Source organism: Talpa europaea (assembly GCF_964194135.1).
Source record: "Talpa europaea genome assembly, chromosome: 8".
Lineage (NCBI taxonomy): Eukaryota > Metazoa > Chordata > Mammalia > Eulipotyphla > Talpidae > Talpa > Talpa europaea.
Window position 1 is genome coordinate 62,087,478 of NC_140075.1, and position 25,399 is coordinate 62,112,876.

The window sequence follows — 25,399 nt, forward strand, 5'->3', positions numbered from 1 at the left end:
TTTTTGTTAGGGGGAAATAATGTCCTGAGCTAATCCCATACAACATTTCCATCCCAATCTTTTGAACAAGGAAAACATGGCTAAGAGGCTGAGTTGCCCAAGGTCATCCAAGGATGCTATCTTGGTCTTGGAGGGAAATGACAGTGAGCTTGTTATTGAAACCCCAGGCCTGAGAGGATAGGGTAAGGGGAAGCTGATGACTTAGAGAGCCTTCTTTGCTCAAGGTCAGCCCCTTTGGGATACAGGGACTATGTCAGCAGTGGCTGAACTGGGTGCTGGAGGAAGCAGGAGGAGTGCAAATAAGCAGGAGGAGAGCAGGCAGGAAATGAGAAAGTCGCAGCTCTGCCCATGTGGAGATAAGAGATCTCGGGCCCCTCACCTCCCAGACGTTGCTGGCACATGATCTGACATCAGTGTTTCCCAGTAACCAAGGGGTTTTTAGGAGCTGTTGTCTGGGCATGGGAGGCGAGGGCGATTGACAGGAAGCAGGGGGCGGGCAGTGCCCGTTGAGGGATAGGGGAGAGGGTCGTTGGTTCTTGTGTTCCTAGATTTGCTCAGGAGCAGAAGCAGCCTTCCTTGGTCAGCAGGCTCTTTTTCTCCTAGCTGCTGCACAATCTTCCTGTTGGATATACACACACCTCTTGACAAATGTATGTGCATCACCTTAGTGACGCTGTAACAGCTCTCAGTTCCGATACTACCTCCTTCACCACGTCTTTCCAGTAGGGTGCATGGCGGTGCTGTGTCAGAGGGAACTGGGCTCAGATTCTGTCTCTGTCACGTACTAGCTCGGTGACCTTGGGCAAGTTCTTTAATCTTCCTAGTAAAATGTCAGTACGAATAGTAATGCCTGCCCTGTGGGCTTGTTTAATCAAACTTTGAATAAGATTATGTAGGGCAAGCTACTGGTCTCAGCAAATAGTCACCTCCTCCTCCGTTCCTGACTGGTCATCCTGGTTTATCGGTGTCCTGTAAGCAGACACACTATCTGCAGCCTCATCTGACACCTCCATTTGAGGAGCATTTTTGAGCATGGAGGTACTGGGCACTGCACATGCTCTGGGGGATCAGGCTCTGCCTATGGAGACCCCTGCCAGGCCCCCCAGTCAGCCATGCCGAGACAGGCCCACGTGTATGCTGTGTGCCTCCTCCCCCCCAGACTCTGCTCCTTGAAGGTAGGGAGAGAGCCATCCTTTCCATCTCTTCAGCTATGGTGACCAAATTGCCTGAATTGAAATTCAGTGCTGGTGGACTGACACATGTGGATATTCTTATGGAGATGACAAAACAAGTTATTTGCACTAGGTGCTGACTTGGAATTCAGGAATATAAATTTGCTGTTCCCACAGTGTATAGCAAAATCCTTGGACCCAGTGGTTAGGAAACAGTTTGCTATGTGGCTATATTAATACGTAAGTGCCTAAGCAGTCATCTCCAAAAGGTTCCCAAATTGCCTAAGGTCTGAGTATCTGAAATTCCTAGCATTAAAGTGACTGGGTTAAAACAAGGTAAAGGTCTAGGTTAAAAATAAGTGCATGTGGCTCGGGAGGAGACCCACATTTGAACATGTGACGGGGTGAAAAGATCAGCAAGTGTCACCTTACCCAGCGAGAGGGGTGCCCCCCAGGATTAGTGTCTCCAAGAAGGGAGAGGTGTTGGGGAGTCGGTGCTGCATGTACCAGAATAGGCAACAAGGTGGAGACCCCAGGCAGCCCAGGGAAAGAAAAGTATGTGTGCTGGGCAAATAGGGGTCCCCCTGGGTGGATATGAGGCTTGGAGAATGGCCTCTTGCATAAGATCTGCCTCTGCCCGTTTTGCCCTCACAGCCTTGGGCTGGGAGATAGAAGAGCTCTTTGAGATTAGGTTCAACCTTTCTCCCCCCCTTCTCTGAAAATGCTTACTAGGTTAAGTGACTTGCCCAAGGACACACTGCTGTTTAGTGTCTGTGCCCTGTGAAAGGCGAGTCTCCAGTCTCGGGCTAGAATGCCAGCCACTGAGCAGGGGGTGCTGAGGCCAGGCCAAGACTGCGAGTGGAGGCATCTTGCCTGCCTGTGTCCTCAGAGTGTCCCAGATGGTGAAGGGTGATGTCTTAACCCCTTCTCCTCCCCCACTCCATGTCTGTCAGCAGTGCTGGCTCCAGAATGATGCCGTCCCAGGACAGGCAGCTGGGAGGGCTGCCCACAGAGGAGGTTGCTCCAAGCAAGGTCTGGTCTAATCCACTCAACTTCCTCCAGCAATTAACGCAAAGCACCAGGAGGTATTTGTCCCTATCTTAACTGCTTCCTCCTTTGTCTTAGTCCAACAATCCTAGTCTTTCCTCCTCTGGGAAATCCTCCTCTTGGAAAGCTCTGGACAGCTGAGTAGACCCACCTTGCCTGCACCCACTCCCATCAGGACCCTTGGACACCACTGGTTGCTCTCCTAAGTCCCCTCTGCCTCTGTCCACAGGTTCAGGCTGCCCCTTCCTCTTCGGCTGTCCAGGCTTGAGAGGACTTTGCTGACTGCGCTTTGAGGGACCGCCCTGCCTTGGCTTCCCTCCCTCAGCTGGGTCCTGTCACCCCCATTCCCTGCTTGGACAGGGCTGTTTCTTCCACCCAGCTAGTCTGTAGGCTCTCAGCTTCGTGCCCAGAGCAGGCATGTAACACTCATGACTTCACAGAAGAAATGAGAATGTTTTTGGTTTAGAATGGTGGCTGCTTGAATGTGGCATTTGAATGAGGTGGTGGAGAGCAGGCCTTTGGGAATGGCATCTTGGAAGGGACCTGGCAACCAGATACTCCCGAGTAAGATAGGAAATGCCTGGATACTCTGTCTCAGATGGTCATTTAATTATCAATAACACAGACTTCATTTCCATTTAAAATTTTATTACATCAAAAGGAAAAAAAAAGCCTCCACAAAACAAAAAACCTTCTAAAGCCTAAATTAACTGAAAGACAGAAGAGTATTATTCTGGTGTAATAACCCCCCCACCCCCCCGCCCCCAAACAACAACAACCAACCTTACATTACAAAATCCAAAAGAAATAGAAATGCCAGCTTCAAAAATATTTATCCAAAAAGTAAGGCATCCACTTTACAAAAAACAATAATAGGAGGGTAGAGGAATGAGATGAGGGTATAGGAGGATGGTCCCCTGACCCCCCAGGGGCCAGCCCTAGTTCTCCTGACCAGTCCTGGCATCTCAGCAAGTTGAGGTCAGGCAGGCAGGTGGAAGCTGGGAGGTCTGTCTGGGACAGGAGTGGTTCCCCAGGTATTCCAGTATTAAGCAGAAAAGATGGAGAGTGGGGTGCCCAGGGAATCTTGCTGTGGGATAAAAGGATCCTAGTCCTTAGCACAGCAGGGGTGGTGCGGAAGCCTTCCCTTGGAGCACAGGCAAAGTGGCCTCAGCCTGCAGGATGCTGGGAGTCTGCAAGCCACAGAGACCTGCCTTTCCCAGGGCCTTCCAGGAGGTGCCAGGCTGCCACTGCCCTCTCATCCTGCCTTGGAGGCTGCCCAGACAGGACAGCGGTGGGACTGTCAGTGGGGGTTATCTGAGTTGGGGAGGGGGCTGGAACTGTTTTTCTGAAGACACCTTCTCCGGAACAGTCTCCAAGTTTATGGGATGGGCACCTCTAGGGAAGTGGAACAGCACCCTCCTTAACTCCCTCCCTTCCTCCCAGAGTGCATTTCATACCAGGTCTGTTCCTGGGTTTAGAAATAAGAGAGTATTTTTAGGTCTGATTCTTGGATGGGAGGTGACTTAAGGCTGATTTGGCTTGGATTTCAGGCCTGATGGGCTCGGGGAGACTTCACACCCAGTCTGGTTCTGGAGGAGGAAAAGGACATGATGGGGCAGCCCGAATAGCTCACTGGGGGTGTGGCTGGGGGTGTGTCAGGGTGTAGCTGCAGGGGTAACTGGGTGACTGACTGAGTCTTCCCCTGGGCATAGGGAGGGAGGAGAAGCAGAACGACTTTGTCATTAGGAGAGAGACGTTGTCTACTACTATGCTGAAAATAAAAAGACTTTCTGGTATTAAGAAGCTTTGGCACAGAGTTGAGGGCAGGATGCAGGGGCAAGGGCAGGGGCAGGGCTGGGTTCTGCAATCCGAGCCTTTCCCAACTGTTCCACAGGCCTGGCTCTGCTTGGGGGGCGGGGGCAGTTCTCCTGCTCATTGGTCCTTAGCTCAGTGGGGAGGTGGTGTCCTGACAGGAACCTGACTGTGGCCAGGGAGCTCAGGAGGCCTGGGGAAGTACCGAGGAGTACAGGGCAGAGAGAAGCATCCCCTCTGGTTTCTTGGGTCCCTAGTGAAGGGAGGGAGGGAGGGAAGAAGGGAGGGAGATTTGAATCTCTCCAGCTGAACTTCAATGGTGACAAATTTGCTTGAGTCTGTCCCTCCCTAACTGACTACAGTTGCTACCACCTCTCTCTGAGCTGAGGCCTCCCTGGGCTCAGGAGTGGGGAGGGAAGGCAGTAGGGTACTCAAGTTCTAGAGGAGGAAATATAATGTGTGGGCCCAGGACAGAGGGCAGATCCTGGAGTCACCCTTGGTAGCTCCACTCTCCTCTAACAGAATGTGGACAGGCCTGGAGGGGGGCTTTGGACACAGGTCCTGGGGGTGAGAGGCTGGTTCTTTGGGTATAGTGTCAGTCTTGGTTTAGTGTCTCACCGTCCATACCCAGGTCCTGCCCCTGCTTGACAGAGGAGTGTGTGTGTGTATGTTGGGGGGACCTGGGCAGGGAAGGCAGAAAGGGGGTCGAGGGAGGGAGGAGCCTGCTGAGAGGGATGGGGTTCCTCAAGATTAGGGCTGCTCCTCTGAAGTCTTGTCCTTGGAGTCAGTGGGTTGGTAGATGGGCTGTTGCTGCTCCTCCATGTCCTTGTTTATCTCCTCTGTCCCCGAGCCCCCATCCATCGCAGGGTACACAACAACACACATCTTCTGGCTCACCAGGGTCATCCACTCTGAGGGAAGAGGTCACAATCAATGATAAGCGTTCCACCAGCTGACCAACCAGGCCAGGGTCCTTCCTGGCTCTCCACCTCAGGTTTTGCCTCAGCAGAGCCACCAGCACCTACGAGACTATTTTCCAGGGGACTGGCCACCTCATCTGCTTCCCTCAGCTACCCCTTCTCATAAAGACCCCAGTCCGCCAGCTTCCCCACACCCACTGATCACCTGGGGTCTCTACCTGGCCCTAGACAGCTCTGGCAGGATAGCTATCACCTTGCCTTCTCTTGCAGGTCTAAGGTCGACGTGCAAACACCAGCTATTCTATTCTCAGAGGCCTCTGGAAAGGTGTCTCCCTTTCCTGTGTGCTGCCCCTCTCCTGCCACCCGGTCCCCCACCCCCACACTCCTTTTCCAGAGCTCTGTGCATCAGCCTAGGTATTCCCTGCCAGGCCACCGGCCACTTTACACCAGACCAGGAGGCCCTGTAGCCACCCAGAGCCTGCAACGACTCACCAATGAAGTTATGGAAACACTGTGGTTTGTGTTGCCAGTAAACACCCAGGAAGTAGACGGGCACTCCTGTCAGCATGATGGCCAGGCCGATGCCGCACACCACGGGCTCTGACCAGAGGCTGAAGACCAGCAGGAAGGCCCAGAACAATAAGTAGATGATGGGGAACAGGAGGTTGATCTGTGGAACAGAGTCACCATTATCTGTGAGAGCCCCACGGCCCACAGGGTCAGAGCATCCTCCCTCTTCACCCACAGGCAAGCAACTTTGCAGGCAAAGGCTGGACTTCCCTCAGCCTTGTGGCTTCTCCACCAGGAGTCCTGACCCGGCAACTGCTGCTTCAACAAGTATTGGTGAACTTGGTCAGGAAGAGGAGGGAGGGCTCAGTCCCCCTTGTCTACCTCGTCCCCAGGCCCCTCCCCTGAGCAGGATCAAACAAGGTCTCCTCCTTGCCCAGTGCTGGAGACAGCAGGAGAGGCCCCCAATCCCTCAGGGCAGGTGAGCCTGCTGGCATATGGGTGCACTTGCTGAGGTCTTGTGGTGAAGGAGAAGCAGAGAAATGAGTGAGGAAGAAGGAGGGCTCCCCACCTTGAGTCAGCGGGCTCCCCACCTTGCCTACTTTTAGGCAGAGCCTCATCGGGGCGCAGTGTGGTGAGTGCCCCTCCCTCTCACCCTGGTCAGCCCCAATTTGCTTTTAGCAATTTGAGGAGATAAACCTGCCAAGACCTGAGGAGTCAGGAGACCTAGCTAGTAGCAGCCTGGGGCCCTGGCTACTTCAGGCAGCAGCTTCACTCTCTGGGCTTCATCCCTTCTGTAGACACTGGTGGGAGTCCCAGCAGAGCTTTCCAAGTCTCCGGATTCAGCCTCCCTTCTGCTCCTGTCCGCTCCTCCCAGGGAGCTTGCTTGTGCTGGGGAGACAGGGCGATTCCATCTCCTTTTCCCTCCAGCAGTCTTTCTAAGAGTGGTAGAGCAGTGGCAGTGGAAAACAGATTTGGAGAGCCCTGGATTTCTCAGCTGGAAGAATCTTCTAGTTTTTTTGTTTCCAGAATCAGAATTGTTCAAATATTAGGTTGTCAGAAAAGTCATGGCATATTTTTTTTTGCCTTTCAAGCAAAAGTACATCATGACTTTTCCGACAACTCAATAGTTTAAGGCTGTGCTCGATTCTCCTGATTTACAGGAGAACCCAGAGAGTTCTAGCAAGCATATTTTGTCCTAAGCAGTCCATCTATTGCTATCACAAAGTCATTTCTTGTAGCAATCAATAGGCTCAACAGACACCCTACTATGTGTCAGGCCACAATAGTTTAAAAAAGGAGGGTTGTGGAATGCCGAAGTGAACTGGGATGCTTCAAGGAAGAAGAAGTGCTTGAGGCCCGTATTTTGGCTGGTATTGGTGTGTCATCCTGGTCCCCCTAATGTACGGAGGCAGAGGGAAGGGCTCCTGCCCCCTCGGCCACATGTCTTTGGTGCCCAGCTACTGAGTCTATCCTCAAGCGCAAAGACAGGGTACTCCAAGGAGGAATCCGAGCACAACTGAGGTCGGCATGCTTCTCCCTGGATGTTAAGGCATCTCCTTCAATTTCAGGCCTTTGGAACTTCCCCAGAGCCAGAGCTGTCATATTGCCCTCCCCACCCACCTTCCCATTGCCACTAATAAAGGCCTTTGGTAGCATTAAAAAAAAAAAAAAAAAAAAGGGACTTTACATAGGCAGCTGGGAGGAGGAAACTCATTCTGGAAACTCATTGCATGGATGGAGACACAGCAGAAGGAAACCCAGCCCCTGGGAGGGAGAGCGAGGAGACTGCCCAGACTAGAGGGCCCAGGACAATGTTAGAGAGAGAAGGGAATTATGAAAGATCAGCTGGCATTTAAGACCTAGAGTTGTAGGGAACAAAAGAAGGATGTGACAAAAACACCACTGACTCTAACTTATTCTTTGATGCAGCTTGCTCTGGCCCTGACCCCGGTGGAGAATGGAAATGGCTGCCCCATTCACATACAACTCTTGTGGCTTAAGGTTTGCTACCATCATAGAGATGGTGACCTGTGCTCAGCACCGAGAACATGGTGATTTAAAAATCTAAGCTGCATTATGGAAAACAATATGGAAGTTCCTCAAAAAATTAAGAATAGAAACACCCTGTGATCCAGCTATTCCCCTTCTGGGGATCTGTCCAAAAAAATAAAACACTAAGGTGAAGCGATATAAGCGCCCACGCCCACTCCCCAATGTTCACTGCAGCATTACTCACAAGAGCCAAGATATATCCCTGGGTAAAGGAGTGGATAAAGATGTGGTATATATACACAATGGAACACTAGTCATATATAAAGAAGATGAAATGTCACCATTTGACATTTGACAACATAGATGGACCAAGAAGGCATTAAGTGAAGTGAAGTAAGACAGAAGGAGAAAGATAAATAAGCAAATGAATAAACAGAACAAAACAAAAACAAACCCTTAGATTACAGTACAAAAAGTAGAAGGGATGGGTAAATTGGGTAAAGGGCATTGGTTCCATGGTGGATGGGAACTAGACTTTTGCGGGCCATTGCACATAATGTATAGATGTCAACTTAAAATGCTGGACACTTGAAACCTACATAATGTTCTAAACCAATGTTACTTCAATAAAAAAAAAAAAAATTTCAGCAGCAGTCAGAACCAGTAGAAGACAGAGAGGGGACCCTAGAAGGAGGTCTCGCACCTTGATGGGGCGGGGGATGTCCGGTTTCTTCCAGCGAAGAACTATCTGTCCAGCAACTGTGACCCCATAAAAGAGGTAGTTGATGAAGCCCACATAGTTGATGAGAGTATACATGTCACTGGTGACCAGCATCAGCAGGGTCGAGAGGCACTGGGAGGAATGTGAAAAGCTCATCAGTGATCAGAAAGGTATTTGGAAACTTGGGTGTTGATTAAAGGTCAGGGGACTGCTCCTCTGCCTGAGGCAGGCGATGCCAGTTCATCAGGGAGTCTCACAATGGAGATTTTCACACTCCGATACTAATTCAGGCCATTGCTAACGCCTGCACTGCCAGGAATTCTTTTTATTGCAGGGGTGATAATCAAAATATTTAACCACTGGTATGGCAAGGGCACTATCCAATCAGAACATACTGGCCATAAACAACCAGACTGGCACAGCAGTGCCCCTGGCTCCCTATCTGCCCTGTTTTCATTTATATTTCTCCCTTGGTTATAACTCAAGCTAATTTCATTTTTTTTAATCTCTTAGGGAAGACTGTTAACTGCAGATTAAGGCTTTTTTCGTGACCTCATCCTCTTCTCCTGGCTTAGTCATCTAATTTGTTTTTTTTCTTCCTTTCTTTTTTTAAATATCATAAAGTGATATAGCACTTACCAGATGCCACGGCTTGTTCTTAGCATTCTACAAATATTAACTTATTTACTCTTCTCAGTGGCTCTCTCAGAACCATGTTCTTTCCTCTGCTGAATTGTTAAAATGAACAGAAGGCTTAACACAGGCTGTCCTGTGAGGTCTGATGGAAGGTAATGGAGGATCGTTTAGGGGATGAATAAGCCAGATTCTAGCTGTACTTGCCTGGGGTCACAGCACTGCACTATGGCCTCAGACTGAAAAAAGCCTTTGGCCCACTGGGAACATAGGGGCTTCTCCAGTTGCCTTTCACAACTAACTGATCAAGATGACCTTCTTCTTGTGTCTGAACATTCTGACATTGCTCCTAGTGCTGTGCAGTGAATGCCCTTGACTCCTCCTGGCCTAACTGCTTCTCCAGTGGATCAAGTCATTTTCAAAATTTTATTCAGGATCCAGATGGGAAAAAAGTAACTCAAAAGACTCAATGGGGAAATATCTCTGTGTGTTCTCTCTGATTCTTACTTCATGGTTATTTTACTCCCACCCCAAGTTTCCTTTTCTCTATCAGTCTTCCTTCTCTTGTGATTCTTCTTTTTTGACATATGCTTAACACTGAATTTGTTTCAGTGATGTTTCCCAAGAGACTGGCAAATCTCCTGGGGCAAGAAGAGCGATGGGGAGGGTGAATGTGTTGTGACCGACCAGAGCACAGGCCCAAAGCTGCAGCCTGTCTCTGGGTAACAGGTGCGGGAGAGGACCAGAAAAAGAGGTTTCTTTGTGAATTGTGAGATCTTGAGGGAGTCACTTCATTTTGATCCAAAAGCATAGGAAAATGGAAAGGGGCCAGCCTGGGAACCTTTAGGTTTTTGGGTGCAGGGTCTTTCCTTGCTGTCTTTCTCGATATTAATAACGCCTGTGGATGCCAGATTATCTAAGACCCAGGAAACCTAGGAGCAGACTTGAAGGATGACAGGGGTGTGTGTGGGAGTGTGAACTCTCAGCTCTGAGCAAGCACAAACAAGGAGTATGTGTCTAGGGCTGACAGGAGGGGCCCTTACTGTGAAGAGCAAGGCTGGGATTGGGGTGCAACGCTTCACGTGGATCATGGCCAACACGCTGGGAAGGTGGCCCTCCCTGGCTCCAGCAAAGAACAGCCTGGCAGAGAGAAAAGCAGGTCAGCTTGGCTTGCTCATGAAGTATCCAAAGAAGCCCCCTCTCCAACTAGGCTCCCTCATCCATACCACCTTCTACCCACCTGGGAGCATCCCCCTTCTAACCAGGTACCCACCTTCTCATGCACACCTTCCAGCCCACTAATCACAGGACCCACGTTCACAAATGCAGGTGCAGGCAAGTCAGAGGCAACCAGTGGATAAATGGATGGATCTTGGGTGTGTGGAGACCTGGGTGTGGTCTGGGGACCCTGGGTGACTGGTGATTGTCACTCTGTGGTTCCTGACAATGTCTGAGGCTTTAATCCCTGTGAAAATCTGCCTCCCTTCCACCTTAGTTTCTGATACATAGGGACTGGCCTGTGTGTGGAAAGCTTTTCCTAGCCAGGAAAGTGGAGAATGGGTGGTGGGCCAGGAAGGGACACATGGGAACCTGGGGATTTGTGGAAATGTTCTCTCTCCTGTTCTGAGGATGGTTACATGGGCTGTCTGCAATGGGCTGTTGTTAAAACAACCTGAACATTTACAATTTTTTGGTATATAAATTATACCTAAAAATATATATCCTTAAATTACTTATTCTATTTCCAAAAAGCTATCCTAAAGAAATGGAGTTAGGGCCTCCCCTGGTGGCACAGGTGGTTGAGCGCAGTGCTGTGAAGCTGTCTGCAGCCTCTGCAGCGCTGGTTTGATCCCGGCTGGCCTTGGACTGGCGTCCCACATGACGCGGCAGACCTCTCCTGTCTCACCTGCTGCTCCCTTCAGCAGTGTATTTTGTCAGTCTGCCTGTTCTGTTCCCCACTCTGTCTCTGGTGAATCCTCTCACCCTCCCGCATATCTGGCCTGTACCCTGGTTCTTGTATAAATAAATAAATAAATCTTAAAAAAAAAAGAAAGAAAGAAAGAAAGAAAGAAATGGAGAGTTAGGGCCTCCCTGGTGGCGCAAGGGGTTAAGTAAGACACAATCTATGGAGCTGTCCGCAGCCTCCGCAGCACGATTTCAAACCCCGGCCAGCCAGGGAGCAACCCACATGGTGCAGCAGACCTCTCCTGACTTTCCCGCTGCTCCCCTCAGCAGTGTATTTCATCAGTCTGCCTGTTCTGTTCCCCACTCTGTTTCTGTTGAATCCTCTCACCCCCCCCCCCCCGCATCTCTGGCCTGTACCCCAGCTCTTGTATGCATAAATAAATAAATCTTTTAAATAAATAAATAAATGAATGAAAAAAAGAAAACTGAAAATTGTATGATGCCATAGAATATGATCTAATTAATTTAAAAAACTTTATGTGCATGTAAAAGTAGCTATTAAAATACTGATTAATTCTGGGTAGTAGGATTATGAGTAACTTTAATTTTCTTCCTTAAACTTTATAGGAAAAAATATAAAATTCCAAAACACCAGGGCATTTATAATCAAAATAAAAATTATTTTTTTACTATACAAAATTAAACTTTAAACTTTGAGATGATTGTTGGTTCATATTCACCTGTAAGAAACAGTACATAAATAAGAGAATAAAAAATATAAAAAGAGGGCCTCCCCTGGTGGCGCAGGCGGTTGAACGTAGCTCTGTGAAGCTGTCAGCAGCCTCTGTAGCGCCAGTTCGATCCCGACCAGCTGGCGAAGGTCCCAGCATGGTGCAGCAGACCTTTCTTGTCTCGCCTGCTGCTCCCCTCATTAGTATATTTCATCAGTCTGTCTGTCTTGTTCCCCACTCTGTCTCTGGTGAATCTTCTCACCCTCCCGCACATCAGGCCTGTACCCTGGTTCTTGTATAAATAAACAAATCTTTTAAAAAAAAAGAAAAAAAAACCATGAAAAACAAAAAGAAAAACAAAAAACAAAAAAGTGAAAAAATAACACAAAATAGAGAAAAGAAAAAAAAGTAAAAAACAACACAAAGAGCTCCTATGTATCCTTTACCTAATTCTCCCACTGGTAACAATGTGAAATCATGGTCAGGACATTAATGTTTAAAAGTTATTTTTAGAAAGAGAAATTTCAACAGAATAAGCAGCCCTTTCCTCCTTCCCTCTTGTGAGAAAAAAGTGAATAGTAGAAGCATTGGGAGTCATGTACATATTAATGTGAATTACTGGACTTTTTCTTTTTTTCTAGGACTTTGTAGGGAAAGGGACACCTCTGTAGGGAAAGGGATGGAAGGAAAAGGATGCTGCTGCAGTGGGGGCAGAAAAGCACAGCATCAGCGCACTTTTCTAGGTGTTTGGAAGAGAAGTGTCCCTGACTTTGTAATGTGTGCATGGGGAAAGTGGGTCTAGGAGCAGCAGCTCTCTTCACAGAGTGTGTGTGGATAGTGGTCCCCAGCACCCACATGCATCACCACCAGTTGCCATCATCAGCTACCTAGGCCAGTGTCATTGGTTTCATGCAGCCACATGACATTGTCCCCCTCAGTGCAGTCTCATGCCCTCAAGTGAGTCCCAGGTGTGCTGTGGGCCTCGTCATGCACATAGCCAGGGCCTCCCATTCAATCCTCCCCACATGCAGCCAGGACCAAGTGCAATTGTCCAGGTAGTGTCAAGTTCACAAGAGACCACCCTTGCCCGGCTAGCCAACAACAGAGGAGACTACGACATTAAGCATGACACACACCCACACACACTCCTACTCCTCGGGAAGATCATCCTCTTCATATTCCAAAACACAAAAGAATGAGAGCGAGAAGGAGGGAAGGGGGAGGCAGGAAGGAAAGAACTGGAAGATGAGCTGAGGAGGCCTGGTGGGTGAGCGGCACCTCTGAACAAGAGGCGAGCGCGCCCTGCCGCGTCTCCTGCATGCACACACGGCTAGACCACATGCACGCAGACCGCTGCTTGGCCTGCCCGAGGGACAAACCCCACTCTAAAGCGACTGTAGCCAGTCACTCTCCTCCAATAGATCCCAGAGAGCCTCATGGGTCACTGCTCTTCCACCGCTCGCCCTCGTCTGGGGCCTCCATGGGGCCACTGCTCCTGTGTAACATGCACACGACGTTGCTGTGGGTGAGCATCATAGGGGTCTCGGGTACAGGGGACACCCACACTTCCTCTTTTCTGCCCTGGGTCCTCAAAATTTGCTACTCCTTTGTCATGTCATGGACACTCCTCCCAGATGTGATGGATGACACTGAAAACAGCTGTAGAGAGGGGCTCACTGCTTTTGCTGTATCTTTTCTTGTAGGACTGTGCCCTGGGGGCAGGGGGCTTTCCAAGAACCCTGGAGGGACCTGTTAAACCACATCCATGGAAATCATCCAGCATCTGCTGGCCTCACAGCAAGGGATCTCAAGAAAAGGCCAGATTCCTGAATGTGTGGAACCAGGAGCTGGAGACTCCTGGGCCCATTCACACTTCTGGCTTTCCTAAAATTCCCCTAATGCTTTCCTTCTGCTCTTCCCCACCCCTTTTACTTCACATCCTATACTGAGTCTCCCAGGAGGCCCTGTGACAGCCTCCCAGAGCCACCTGTTTTTTGATCAGGGAGAAGCTACACCCTGAGGGGGCTCAGAGATGGTCCCATCGTACCTGCAGCCAGGTCCCAAAACTTTCATGAGGGACCAGTTCAGAGGCCCCAGCATGGGTCCCCCTAGTTCTTTTCACAGGGAGTTTCTTTTGAACTGGCACAACCTGTTTCCAGGCTAGAAGAAAAGGGGCTTGGGTACTGCAGCTGAGACCCTGTGCCGCTGCCAACCACAGCCCCCTGACCTGGAGCTGCACCAGGTAGCCTGGGGGCTCCTCAGCCTCTGCCTCTGCTCCTGTTGAAAGGAGGTGGGATGAGGCATCTCACCATCACATATGAAGCCATACACATCCTAGGTAGCCACGAGAGCAGGACACGCCCCTCTGAGTCCACAGTGACACACGCACGTACTCACGTAAGCAATCACCCTTTCAATGTCACTGCCCAGGTGGCCACACAGACCCCAGCGGACAGAGACAAGAGCCCTCCCCCAACATACAGTATACACAGAGCAATGCACAGCAGAGTGGCCCCTGGTCCAGGAAGAGCCCAGACAGCACTCACCGGGAGGAGGTGAAAAGAGAACCATTGACTCCTCCAAATGTAGACAGGGCCACAGAAATGGGCATGATCCAGGCCATGACACCTAGGAGCTTCTCTCCAAAAGTCTGGGAGAGAAAACAAAGGATGAGCAGAAACCCCTTACCTGCACATCACTGCTTGGAATGCTCCCTCCCAAACCCACCCTGGCTGAGTCTCTCTGTCTAAGGTCCTTGAGGGAAGGGATGGTCTTTGTGCCCCTTTCCTGCTGCACCACCACTTCCCACTGTGATGACTACACAGCCAAATTCATTAAGTGTTTTGGACTAGTTAGCTAAGTCAGTGTGGTAATAGCAGCAGCAGCAGCAGCAGCAGCAATCATCATCATCACCATAATCATCATTGACGAATATTTGCTATCCCTGTTTTACAGATGAGGAAACTGAGGCATGAAGCAATTCAGTAGCTTGCCTAAGATCACAGGCCCAGGAAGTAGAGGGCCAGGATAGCAAACCAGGTGGGAGTCGGGGCCTCCCTACATTATATGCTTTCCTCACATGGTGAGGGACACAGGCTAGTGAGTCAGGCAAGTTGGAATTCAGCCCTCCATTTAGGAGATACGAGAGCTGAAGCAAGCTTCTTAATTTTTGAGCCTCAGTGTTCCCATTTGTAAAATAGAGATGAATCCAATCCATAGGATGAAAACTCCTAAATTCACAAAAATATATGCCATGGGGAAAAATGATAAGAAGCCACAATTAGGCTGAGAAAGAAAAGGAGGTGAAGTTAGACTCCTCTTCATGTATCAAAGGAATAGAAAATGTTGGGGACCAGCCTTTTCGATAATCTCTGAGCCAAGGACAGGCTGGGTTTCGGGCACACGGTGGGGGGTTTGTTTAGAACAGCCGTCCTACTGGGGAAGGCCAAGGTGACAGGCCTCTGGGGGCCTCTCTTTCTCTCTCTCTCTCTCTCTCTCTCTCTCTTTTTTTTTTTTTTTTACAGTTTTCAGACATAAGACACGTTATGATGCTATTTGGCAGGTGAAGTTGTGACCCAGGTGAGGCCAGGGTGGGGCACTGAGGTGGAGGGAGCATGGTTCTGGTTCTAGATCTTTCTTGGACATCAAGGACCCCAATGCCTTGGACCTATCTTTCCCCCCAAAGTATAAACCACTTCTACTTTCTATTTACTGTCACACACTTCTTCCTGATGGGCGAAGGAGTCACCACACCAATGCTAGGGGAGGAAATGAAGGCAAAGAGAGATGGTACATCTCATGAAAGACTTTTCAAGGGGGAGCCTGTGTCCTTTATACTCACATTTAAAGTTCCCTAGATCAGCAGTTGGTTCAGTTTTCCCAGATAGTAAATATTGTTGGCTTTTTGGTCATGCGACTCTGTGGTAAGCGCTCAGCTCCAACTGCTGTAGCTGTTCTAGGTATAACCTGGTCAGCACTTTGCTCCCGGGCACAGGAAGAGGTGGTTTCTGCCCCCATGGACTTGGGATGACTTCCAGGGACCAGGGAAAAGTGAGTGAGGCTAAGGGGCAAGTCTAAGTTAACATTCCTCGTTGGAGGGCTAGGAGTTTGATCTCTTACCACAGCGACTGCGTTTGATGCCAGCAGCTCCTGGGGGGACATTGCAGTGACATAAGCGACATTGGCAAAGACATACACAAATGTGACCAGTGGGATGGAGATGAAGATGGCTCTGGGAAGATTCCTGCAGAGGAGAGGGGGTGAGAGGGGGAAGGTCTGGCACCTGGGAAACCTCCTGCCTGGTCATGGGTTCCAAAAGTATCTCTCTTTTTTTGCACTCTTTTTTTTTTTTTTGCACTAAACAGACCTTGTAGGCTTCTGTGATATTCTCTCTCCCTGGGAGGTGGATTTTGTCCCAATTTAAAGGAAATGAAACAGCCTCAGCTGGAAATGTGCTCACACCTATTGATCTCTTTTTGACTAGAATCTCATTCACAATGCACTGCTTCCCTCCCTCCCCAAGATACAAGCCCTGTGTGTCCCCAGCAGGTGGGTAAGTCCCTGGGAACCTCACATGTTTTATTCTCTAAGGCAATGGTGCCACCTCACCACTGCTCAGCTTTTAACCTGCTCTGGGATAGTCCTTGGATCATTTTTCTGCTCAGGGCAGAGTGGATAACAAATGGTGTAAGTTCCTGGCAAGTGAACTATTTCTTCAGGATAGAACAGGTCAAGGTCAGAACAGGAATTAGGGGAAAAGTGGGCAGTGGACACCTGGTTCCCTCATTCCAATAGCAGGTGCCAGGACCTTACAAGGGAGAGGGGAAGAGCTGGGGTATTTTAACTCACTTGTAGGGATCAACAAGTTCCTCAGTCACATAATTAAGAAAGTTCCAGCCTCCATAGGCAAAGGAGCCCTGAAGGAAAGCCAGTGCAATGAGGCCGATGTCAGGTTCTTGGAAATTCTCAAATGCATTCTTTGGCTCCAGCCAGAAGTATTGTCCTGTGGACACAGGGGCAGGAGGCAGTTCAGGGAGAGAGGTCAGGCCTAGCAGACCCTGCCTGCCTGGTCCTGTCTCAGCCCCTCCCCCTGGAAATGATCCAGCTCTGTCTTGACTCCAGTGAACCCCATATAATGGGAGAGTGGAACCCAAAGGAGCAGGGAAATACAGATCCGGGACCCCCTAGAACCTGGTAACCATGAGTTCATATGGGGGCACAGGTTCAAAGCAAAATTTGAATGTTCCTTTTGTAAAAGGCAGCGTTACTTGGACGGAAAGGCCAGGAGAGGTCAGTGGGCTGGGCAGGGTAAATTTGAGCTTGCATGCTGGGATTTGGAGATGCAGGATTAGGGCCATGATACCTAAGTTTGTACATTTTCATGAAAGAAGCACCAAGAACAGCAAACAAACTGTCATAAAGCTATATTGTTCAAGCTTGATCTGCTTTCTTTGTCAATATCCTTTTGTCTCTTTCTAAGGGTTGTGTTCCATCTCCCTTTTCACAGTATAAATTCCCTGAGGTTGGGGTCCTTCAGAGAAGACCTTTCGGTTGCTTTCCCAGCCCTTCGCCGAGGGTCCTGCACACAGTGGGTTCTCAAGGAAGGCTGCTGATGAGGTTGTAATAAGACACAAAGTAACTGCCTATAGTTGATTCATTCATGCAGCATTTAGGCAGGAAATAAAGAGATTAGTGTGATCAAGAGACAGCTCGAGAGCCATGTCAGGAGGCACTCACTATCTTTGCAAAGATAGCAGGGATTCCCTTACGGTGAAATTCCTGAAGACAACATAACCGGCTAAAGAACTTCATCCAACTGATTAAAATAATCAGGAACATTATATAGCAAAGCCTTAATTATGTTTCCTGGAGTAAAAATCCAGGCACCCGGCACTGCCTTTAGGGCTTGTGGGCGGTGGGAGGGCTGACTCCCTCTTTGTCATCTGACTTTCTCAGGGAGCAGAGACACTGGGCAGAGCCTAGTGGTGCCACGGGTCCCATGGAAACCAAATGCAGGCTCAGGCTTGGAAAGGACCAAATCCAGTGGGGAATGTTGGCAGGGGTCCTAGGAATGTAGAGCTCTCCTAGAGATTATGAGAATTTTGAAATGTGAAATCTCCAATTCCATCTCCAATTTTAAGATAAGGACAAGATACAATATAAGATGCAGGGAGTGTCTCTGGGGTTGGGACAAGAGGATAACAGAAGTCAAGAGATTTGGAATATTCTCCTAGCTGAGCTGGCGCTATGAGGTCAGCCTGGGAGGAGTGAACTCTGCAAATCAGGGGGTGGGGATAAGACATGCCCTCTTTCCAACCACCTCATGGAAAATGATTTATCTTCCTCGTCAAGCAAATGAAGAAGAAATGTCATCCAAGGTCAGAAGTAGGAAATCTTAGGGTGTGTACACAGTCCAAGGCAGTTCAAGGGGTGTGTACATGCAAGAGCCTGAGAGTTGGGTGGGGCCCCACTATTCCAATGCCACTCACCTTTGCAAATCTGTACAACCCCCATGATGATGATGAGAGCGAGGGCCAGGAGCTTCCCAGCGGTGAATATGTCTTGAACCCGGGTGGCCCACCGCACACTGGAGCAGTTGACCCATGTGAGGAGCACTGAAATGAAAGACCCCCAAACGTACTCTCAGGGGCCAGAATGAGGCTGCAGGACACCTCTCCACATAAGCAGAAGTATTCTTGCTCCTGAGGATGGGGCTGAAATGGACAAGGCAGAGACCCTGCTAGCTCAGCCCAGTGTTGAGAAAATTTGGCTAGGTTAATGGGTTATAAATGGGGATTATGTGCCACAAATTAGAGTTTGCCCTGATCAGGGCTGGAAGCCAGAAGTAGGCATTGAAGTGTGGGCACTAGCTTGGGGGCGGGGGGCTCAGCAGCTGGTCTTGGCATGAGTTGGACTTTGCTTTCAAGTGCTGTAAGATCAAAGGGAGACCTGAGCAATTGGGTCATCTGGATGTCATCTTGATGAGTCTGATTTGGGGGCAAGAGAAGTTTAGGGGAGTCTCTTGTTACTTAGGCTTAAGGAGGTAACACATCAAGTAAATTCACTTTTCCTTTCTTTTTTATATTTAAGGAGCAGGTTTATTAGGAAAAGAGATAGAAGAATAAAGGACACTTGCATAGACACAAGTGGACAGAAAGTGCTGCAAAATTCACTTTTCGAAGTGTACAGTTTGATGAGATTTGACAAACCTTATTGTTGTTTATTCGTTGTACTGTAGAACATTTCCAACACTCCAAAAAGTTCTCTTGTGCATAGCACTCTTGAGGTAAGTACCTTTCCCCCACCTCCAGCAACTACTAATTTGATTTCTGTCCCTGTATTTTTGCAGTTTCCAGAATGTCACAGAAATGGAATCAAACAACATGTAGTCTTCTGTAGCTGGCTTTTTCCTCTTTACAAAGGCTTTTGAGACCCACTTATTGAGTCAAAGGGCAAGACGATCACTTCTAGGGTCAGATTAGAATAGGAAAAAGCCTTGGAGGAATAAGGAAGGCTCCAGAGATAAGGGCAACAAATTCCAAAGGGGACTAATCAAACACGCCCCCTGGACTAGGGGCAACGGGACATTCCCGGACAAGGGCAACATTTAAAGGACTCTGAGATAAGGGCTGTGAAGCAAGACTTAATTCTGGGCTCAGAGACATTAAGGCAGAGTGAGGGAGACCACCAAGAACTAACCAATGACAAAGAGACTGACGGGGGCTTTAGAATAATTAGGGAAAGAAGGTCTATATTCTATGAGGCAAGACTCCACTGGCTTCCTTGCCCCTCCCTGGCCTGGTTCCAAGGGCCTGGGAGTCCCACTTTGTTTCTGTTCCTTTTCTCCTTAATGAACTTTTCCTTACATCCATTTTTGTAAACAATTTACCTCTTTTTGCTTGCTTGCCTGAGCATCAGTGAAGTGACTGCTGAGGCTTTGTGAGACACCAACCCATGGTGGTCTAGTGGCTGGGGCTCAGCACTGCCACCACAGCCGGGGGTCAGTTCCTGGCTGGGAGACTGGACCTGAAACCCTGAAGTTATGGTAACATCATGTTGCTGGACATTTGGATTGCTCCCAATTTGGGGCAACTCTGAATAAAACTGCTGTAAACACTTGCATAAAAGTCTTTGCCTGGGTTGTAAAGATCTTTGGGCGGGCTTTTCATTTCTCCTGAGTAAATCCAGGGGTGGGATTCTGGGTCTTAAGGTAAATGTTTCATAGAAGACATCAGACTGTTTTCCAAACTGGCGAGATCACTGTGTATTACCCCAGCAACATGGGTGAGACCTGGTCCTTACCCGCATTTCCCTCTGTCAGCTTCCAGAGTGTCACAGTGCTAATGGCTATGCGGTGGAATGTCATGTCATTGTGGTTTAGATTTGCATTTCCCTAATGTGGAGCATGTTTTCTTGTGTTTATTTGCTACCCACCTTAGTCTTCTTTGGCTCGTGAGCAGGGGCTTTTAACTGCTCTATTCCTAGGAGTCACAGAGACCCCCAACACTGTGGAACCTTCAGGGGCTGGGGGAGGGCTCAGATGTTGAGCACTAGGGTAGAGGGGCCCTCTGTTTCACTGCCACACTTCCTAAGCCACCTCCGGAGTCTCTGCCACAGGAACAGGACTTTCAGTTTCCTGGTGGTCATGAAGTAGAGAATAAGGAAGGGGAGGCGGGGGATCAAAATCCTTTGCTTCTTCTTTGCCTGAAACAGTGGCTGGGATGCCATCACACATGTGCTGAAAAGGAAACCCCAAATGGAGTCATTTATGTCAAGACCCACCAAAACTAAATACCCACCCTCACTGCAATCGCAACCTCTCCCAAAGGTGGAATTTCCTGGTCAGCACTAGTGAGATAATCTGAATAAGACAGCCTGGAGAAAAGGTGGTTTTGCTTGAAATAACTTCTTTTTTCTTTTGTTAATAACCTTATTTCACCCTCTTGGGCTAAGTATAAAAATTTTCATCTTTTACAGCTCTTCTGAGGCCTTCCTACTTGCTAAATGGGATGCTCCTAGGTGGGATTCAGTGGCTAAAACCATTTGATTTTCAAATTTATTCAGTTGAATTTTGGGTTTTTTTAAGCACCTGTAAAAGTGTCCCTCTCCTCCGGCTTTTTTTTTTTTTTTAACATTTATTTATTTATTTATACAAGCACTGGGCACAGTCAGAAGCGCGGAGGGTGAGAGAATTCATCAGAGCCAGAGGGGGAACAGAACAGGGAGACTGATGAAGGGGAGCTGCTCAGGGGAGCAGTGGCGGCAGGAGAGGTCTGTGGGCCAGGTGGGACCCTCGCCGGCAGCCGGGGATGGAACCTGTGCCGCAGAGGCTGCGGGCAGTTTTGCAGCCCAGCAATCAACCGCTGCGCCACCAGGGGAGGCCCTCCTCCGGCTTTTAACCAGGCTTCTGACTTCACGTGAACAGCTTAATCAAGTGATATCAATACCTGATCCTTAAACTGTGCTTTTACTTTCCAATTATTTTCTAACCTTACTTAATTCTGAGAACATTTCAGCAGGGTAAGGACCTGCCTTTTTTTTTTTTAAGGATTTATTTATTTATTTTATACAAGAACCGGGGTTCAGGCAAGATGTGTGGGAGGGTGAGAGGATTCACCAGAGACAGAGTGGAGAACAGAACAGGTAGACTAATGAAATACACTGCTGAGAGGAGCAGCGGGCAAGGCAGGAGAGGTCTGCGCACCATGTGGGACCTCGCCAGTCAGCCGAGATCAAACTGGCGCTGCAGAGGCTGCGGACAGCTTCACAGTACGGTGCTCAACCACCTGAGCCACCAGGGAAGGCCCAGGACCTGACATATCCATCTGTAACCTTCCTCCCTGTGCTGACTCTCTACCTGGCAAACGCCCATCTTTCAAATGTCGCCTGTTCTTCCATCACTTTTACAGGTGTTTACTTATTCCTGATAATGCGTCTGCCAGGTAAGCTCTATCAACCTGCACAGAAGGAAAAATTTTGTCCCCTGCCTTGTAAATCTCCTCTGTACTCTCAGGCCATTTTGTTTATATCTAATTTTGGCACTCATTTCTTGTATCATAACTATCTGCTTCTTTTTCTCTGTCTTCTTGTACTCTAGAGGAGTAGGGATGGAGACTTTTTCATGTTTCGAATCCCAGGGCATATCACTGGTGCCTGAAAATAGTTAAGTGCTCAACAATTATTCAATTCTTGAGTCAAGAAAATGGCCCAATTCATCAGCCCTCCAATCTTATCTCAGTCTACACATTCCACAATGCATACCAATCTCCCCTGCAGCCCAGGAATCTCATAGAAAGGAGACATGCTCCCAGTTGGTTTTGTAGAGTTGGAAGAGCAACAGGAAAGGTAACTTCAGGAATTGATACTCTTGACTCCTCACAGAGGAACTGCTATCCAGGATGGTGTCATATAAGGAGAACCCAAACTGTGTTGCCAGAGGAAGGATTTTAAGCGTCTGAACATTTTGTTAATATGTGAATGTTCCAGATATACTGAGATGTCCTGATAAATAAACATTTCACATTTGGTTTATCTTACTCAATTCAATAAGGATTTCAGGATCACAGTGCCAGGTGACATTTCAACTTATATCACCCTAAACTGCTAGGCCCCTAATCTCAAATTCTCCCCCAGAACACCCTAGGCAGGCTGGGTACCAGGTAAGGCCCCTGGGAGTATGGGCAGACACAAGCAACCTGACTAAAGGATAAAGGGGATTGATTTATGAAAGGAAGGAAGATTAGCAAACAAAACCTTTGTGGCTCAGAGATAGGCAAGGATTACAGAATAAAGACCCTACAGTGATCCCAGAGAAGAAAATTATCTTTCACCAAGGGGAGGAGAGGTCAGGGCAGGAGGTGACAAGAAAGTGCTTGGGGAGAAAACGCTGCATGGCAGGAGGTCTCAAACATTCCTCCTCCCTAAGCAGGATGGGGGATGTGGCTACCTCCTCTAGTTTGGGGATAGAATACAAAATCATCTCCTTTTGAAAAGGGATCTTATCAAGACAGCCCGTACTGTAGGCACCACGGTATTCCTAAGGGGGGAGGTGCTTGAGGGGAGGGACAATTTGCCAAATTAATTTGGGGTGGATGTCTTCCATCCTGTTGAGTTAATCTCTGCAACTTCACAAGCACCCAGCCCTTGACTAATATTTAAACTTTATAGGGGTCTTTCAGAAAGAAGAAGAAAAATGGTGAGATTGCAGTGGGGAGACAGGCTGTGTGGGACACTAATCTCTTAGGAACAAAGATTCTCTGCAGTTCCTAATCTCATTCTTGATCTGCAGTTGGGTGATTACAGTAAGTGACTGAGAGGAAAGAGGGCACTGCCAGTGTCCTGGAACCACAGGACAGCAAGTGTCCCTCCTTGTAGGCTGAAACCTGAGCCTCCACCAGAAAGGAAAGGTCAATGAGCGAAGGCCACACTTGCCAAGTGCTGGCCAGGCCCCTGTCTACTCAGTGTCTCGTGGCTCTAGGGGAGTCACAGGTACTTTCCATAGATGACAGACCGTAGCAACAGGGAGAATCCTATCATTCTGGCTCAGCTGAACAAAATAAGTCAAAGAAACAGCAGGTTCAAAATGGAATCACTCCTGCCAAATCCACTTCTCCAAAACAAGATTTAATATCTAACTTAACTGCAGTTTCAACCCCTCCCAGGCAAATAATCCTGACTTGTCCAGGTAAACAACAGCAGGTAATCTGTAGGATAAGACTCCTTGCCTTCTCTAAAGGGATAGTGATCTTACCTGCTGGGAAGCAATTTTCTTAAAAAAAAAAACTATATCCCAGGCCTCCCTGGTGGCTCAAAGGGTTAAACACAGCACTGTGTTGCTGTAAGCAGCCTCTGTAGCAAGATTTCGATCCTGGGCCAGCCAGGGAGATACCCACATGCACATCAGACCACTCCTGTCTTGCCCACTGCTCCCTTCAGCAGTGTATTTTCAGCTTGTCTGTTCTGTTACTTACTCTATCTCTGGTGAATCCTCTCACCCTTTGCCCCTCTGGTCTGTATCCCAGTTCTTGTATGCATAAATAATTTAAAAGATTTAAAAAAAAAACCCTATATCCTACCATCTTTGACTGAAAAAACCTTCCTTCCATTTTGTACAACCTCTCACTGCACCCATTAGCTAGACTGAATGCTACCCTGAATGGAATTAAGTCAATTAGCTCTGTTTACTTGGTTGAACTTTGGATTTTTTTTTTTTTTTATCAGTCTCTGATTTTTAGCCATTGTAATCTGGCTGTGGGGTGTTAGCTGTTCTCTAGGGACCCCCCATGACTTATCTATATTTCTTGGGCATTTTCTCCTCTCTCCTTTGTTTCCTTTTTCCTGGGTTAAAAAATGAAAAAAAAGAGGGGCCTCCCTGGTAGCGCAAGGGGTTAAGACGCAACCCATGGGCCTGTCCGCAGCCTCTGCAGCATGAGTTCGATACCCCAGCCGGCCAAGGAGCAACCCACATGGCACAGCAGACCTCTCCTGACTCGCCTGCTGCTCCCCTCTGCAGTGTACTTTGGTCAATCTGCCTGTTTTGTTCCCCACTCTGTCTCTGGTGAATCCTCTCACCCCCCCCCCCCATGTCTTGCCTGTACCCCAGCTCTTGTATACATAAATAAACAAATATAAAAAAAAAATAAAAAAGAAAGGTGAAAAGACTATCAAGAAGATGAGGCTTCAAGAAAATACTGAAGTCAGGAGTTGGTTACTTAATCTGCCCAGTTTGAAAAGCTTAATGTCAAGGTGACAGGAGGGACACAAAGAAGGAAGCAGGCGGGAGTAGGGAACGCAGAACCCAGAAATCTCCTGCCCGACCTAGAGCCCAGGGTCTCTCAGTGCCAAGTAGGAGAGGGGTGTGCCCAAGGCATCTGCTGGAGGGAAAGCCACTCTGAAGAGTGCTCTCAGATCGATGACGGTGCGATGACCTGAAAGTGTCCATGGTGGAGGCGTGGGTGAGCTCCTGCCTGCTCCCTGCAGAGAAGGGGCCCCTACCCCACCCAGCCCTGTGCTCAGACCTTGATCCCTTGGGAGTAACAGAGGATTGCTTCTTTACTTTCCTCCTCTGACAACCCTATCAGAACGCAATGCCCATGGTAGGGCAGGCGGAAGCATCCTAATCTCCTAAATGTTACTTTATAAAACAAAAGGCACTTTGCAATGTGATTAAGGATCTAGTGAAGGGGAAATTATCCTGGGTGATGGGAGTGGGTCCAATGTAATCACAAGAGTCCTGATGAGAGTGTCAGAGTAAAGAAGATGTGATGAGGCAGACAGGTGAGAGAGGGACAGAATGAAAGACAGAATGTAGGGGACCTCTAGAAACTGGACGAGGCAAGAAAACTATTCAACCCAGAGCCGCAGGAAGAAACACACCTTTGCTGATATTTTAATCTAGGGCTTCTGACCTCCAGAACTACAATACAACCAATCTGTTTAGTTTTGAGCTATTAAGTTTGTGGTAATTTGTTAACAGCAGCAATAGGAAGCTCACATAGGCTAGACACTCTACAGAAAGACTAGAAAAGAGGGAAAAGAGAGAGGGCTTATACTTTTTTTTAAAAAAAAAAAATATTTATTTATTTATGCATGTAAGAACTGGGATACAGGCCAGAGGTGTGTGTGTGTGTGGGGGGGATTGGAGGGGTAGGGGAGTGGGGGTGAGAGGATTCACCAGAGACAGAGTGGGGAGCAGAACAGGTGGATTGACTGAAATATACTGCTAAGGGGAGCAGTGGGTGAGACAGGAGAGGTCTGCTGCACCATGTGGGTTAGCTCCCTAGCTGGGGATTGAACTCATGCTGCAGTGGCTGCCGAATTTCATAGCACTTAGACATAACCCCTTGTGCCACCAGGGAGGCCTGGGTTTATACTATTAAAGAAAAGACTTTGAAAGAGCAACCAGGCTGCACCCAAAGACCCCAAAGGATTCCCTGCCCACACGCCTCTCAGGACGCC

The 25,399-nt window shown here is 48.5% G+C and overlaps 1 protein-coding gene across 2 annotated transcripts in view; it reads right to left on the minus strand.

Moving 5' to 3' along the window:
* Positions 1-4,760: 4,760 nt before the first annotated feature.
* SLC7A8 (solute carrier family 7 member 8) overlaps positions 4,761-25,399 on the minus strand; it is a gene marked incomplete at its 5' end in the record, with an annotated part of 48,239 nt that continues 27,600 nt past the window's right edge. The window contains 8 exons of one of the 2 annotated variants that reach the window (XM_084239674.1): positions 4,761-4,942; positions 5,444-5,621; positions 8,157-8,306; positions 9,851-9,947; positions 13,990-14,093; positions 15,563-15,686; positions 16,292-16,445; positions 17,932-18,057. In XM_084239674.1, the coding sequence (XP_084095800.1) occupies positions 4,782-4,942; positions 5,444-5,621; positions 8,157-8,306; positions 9,851-9,947; positions 13,990-14,093; positions 15,563-15,686; positions 16,292-16,445; positions 17,932-18,057 (1,094 nt within the window). In that variant the 3' untranslated portion in view covers positions 4,761-4,781. Of the gene's footprint in view, positions 4,943-5,443; positions 5,622-8,156; positions 8,307-9,850; positions 9,948-13,989; positions 14,094-15,562; positions 15,687-16,291; positions 16,446-17,931; positions 18,058-25,399 lie in introns of those variants that run through there. The other variant, XM_084239675.1, reaches the window with a different exon arrangement.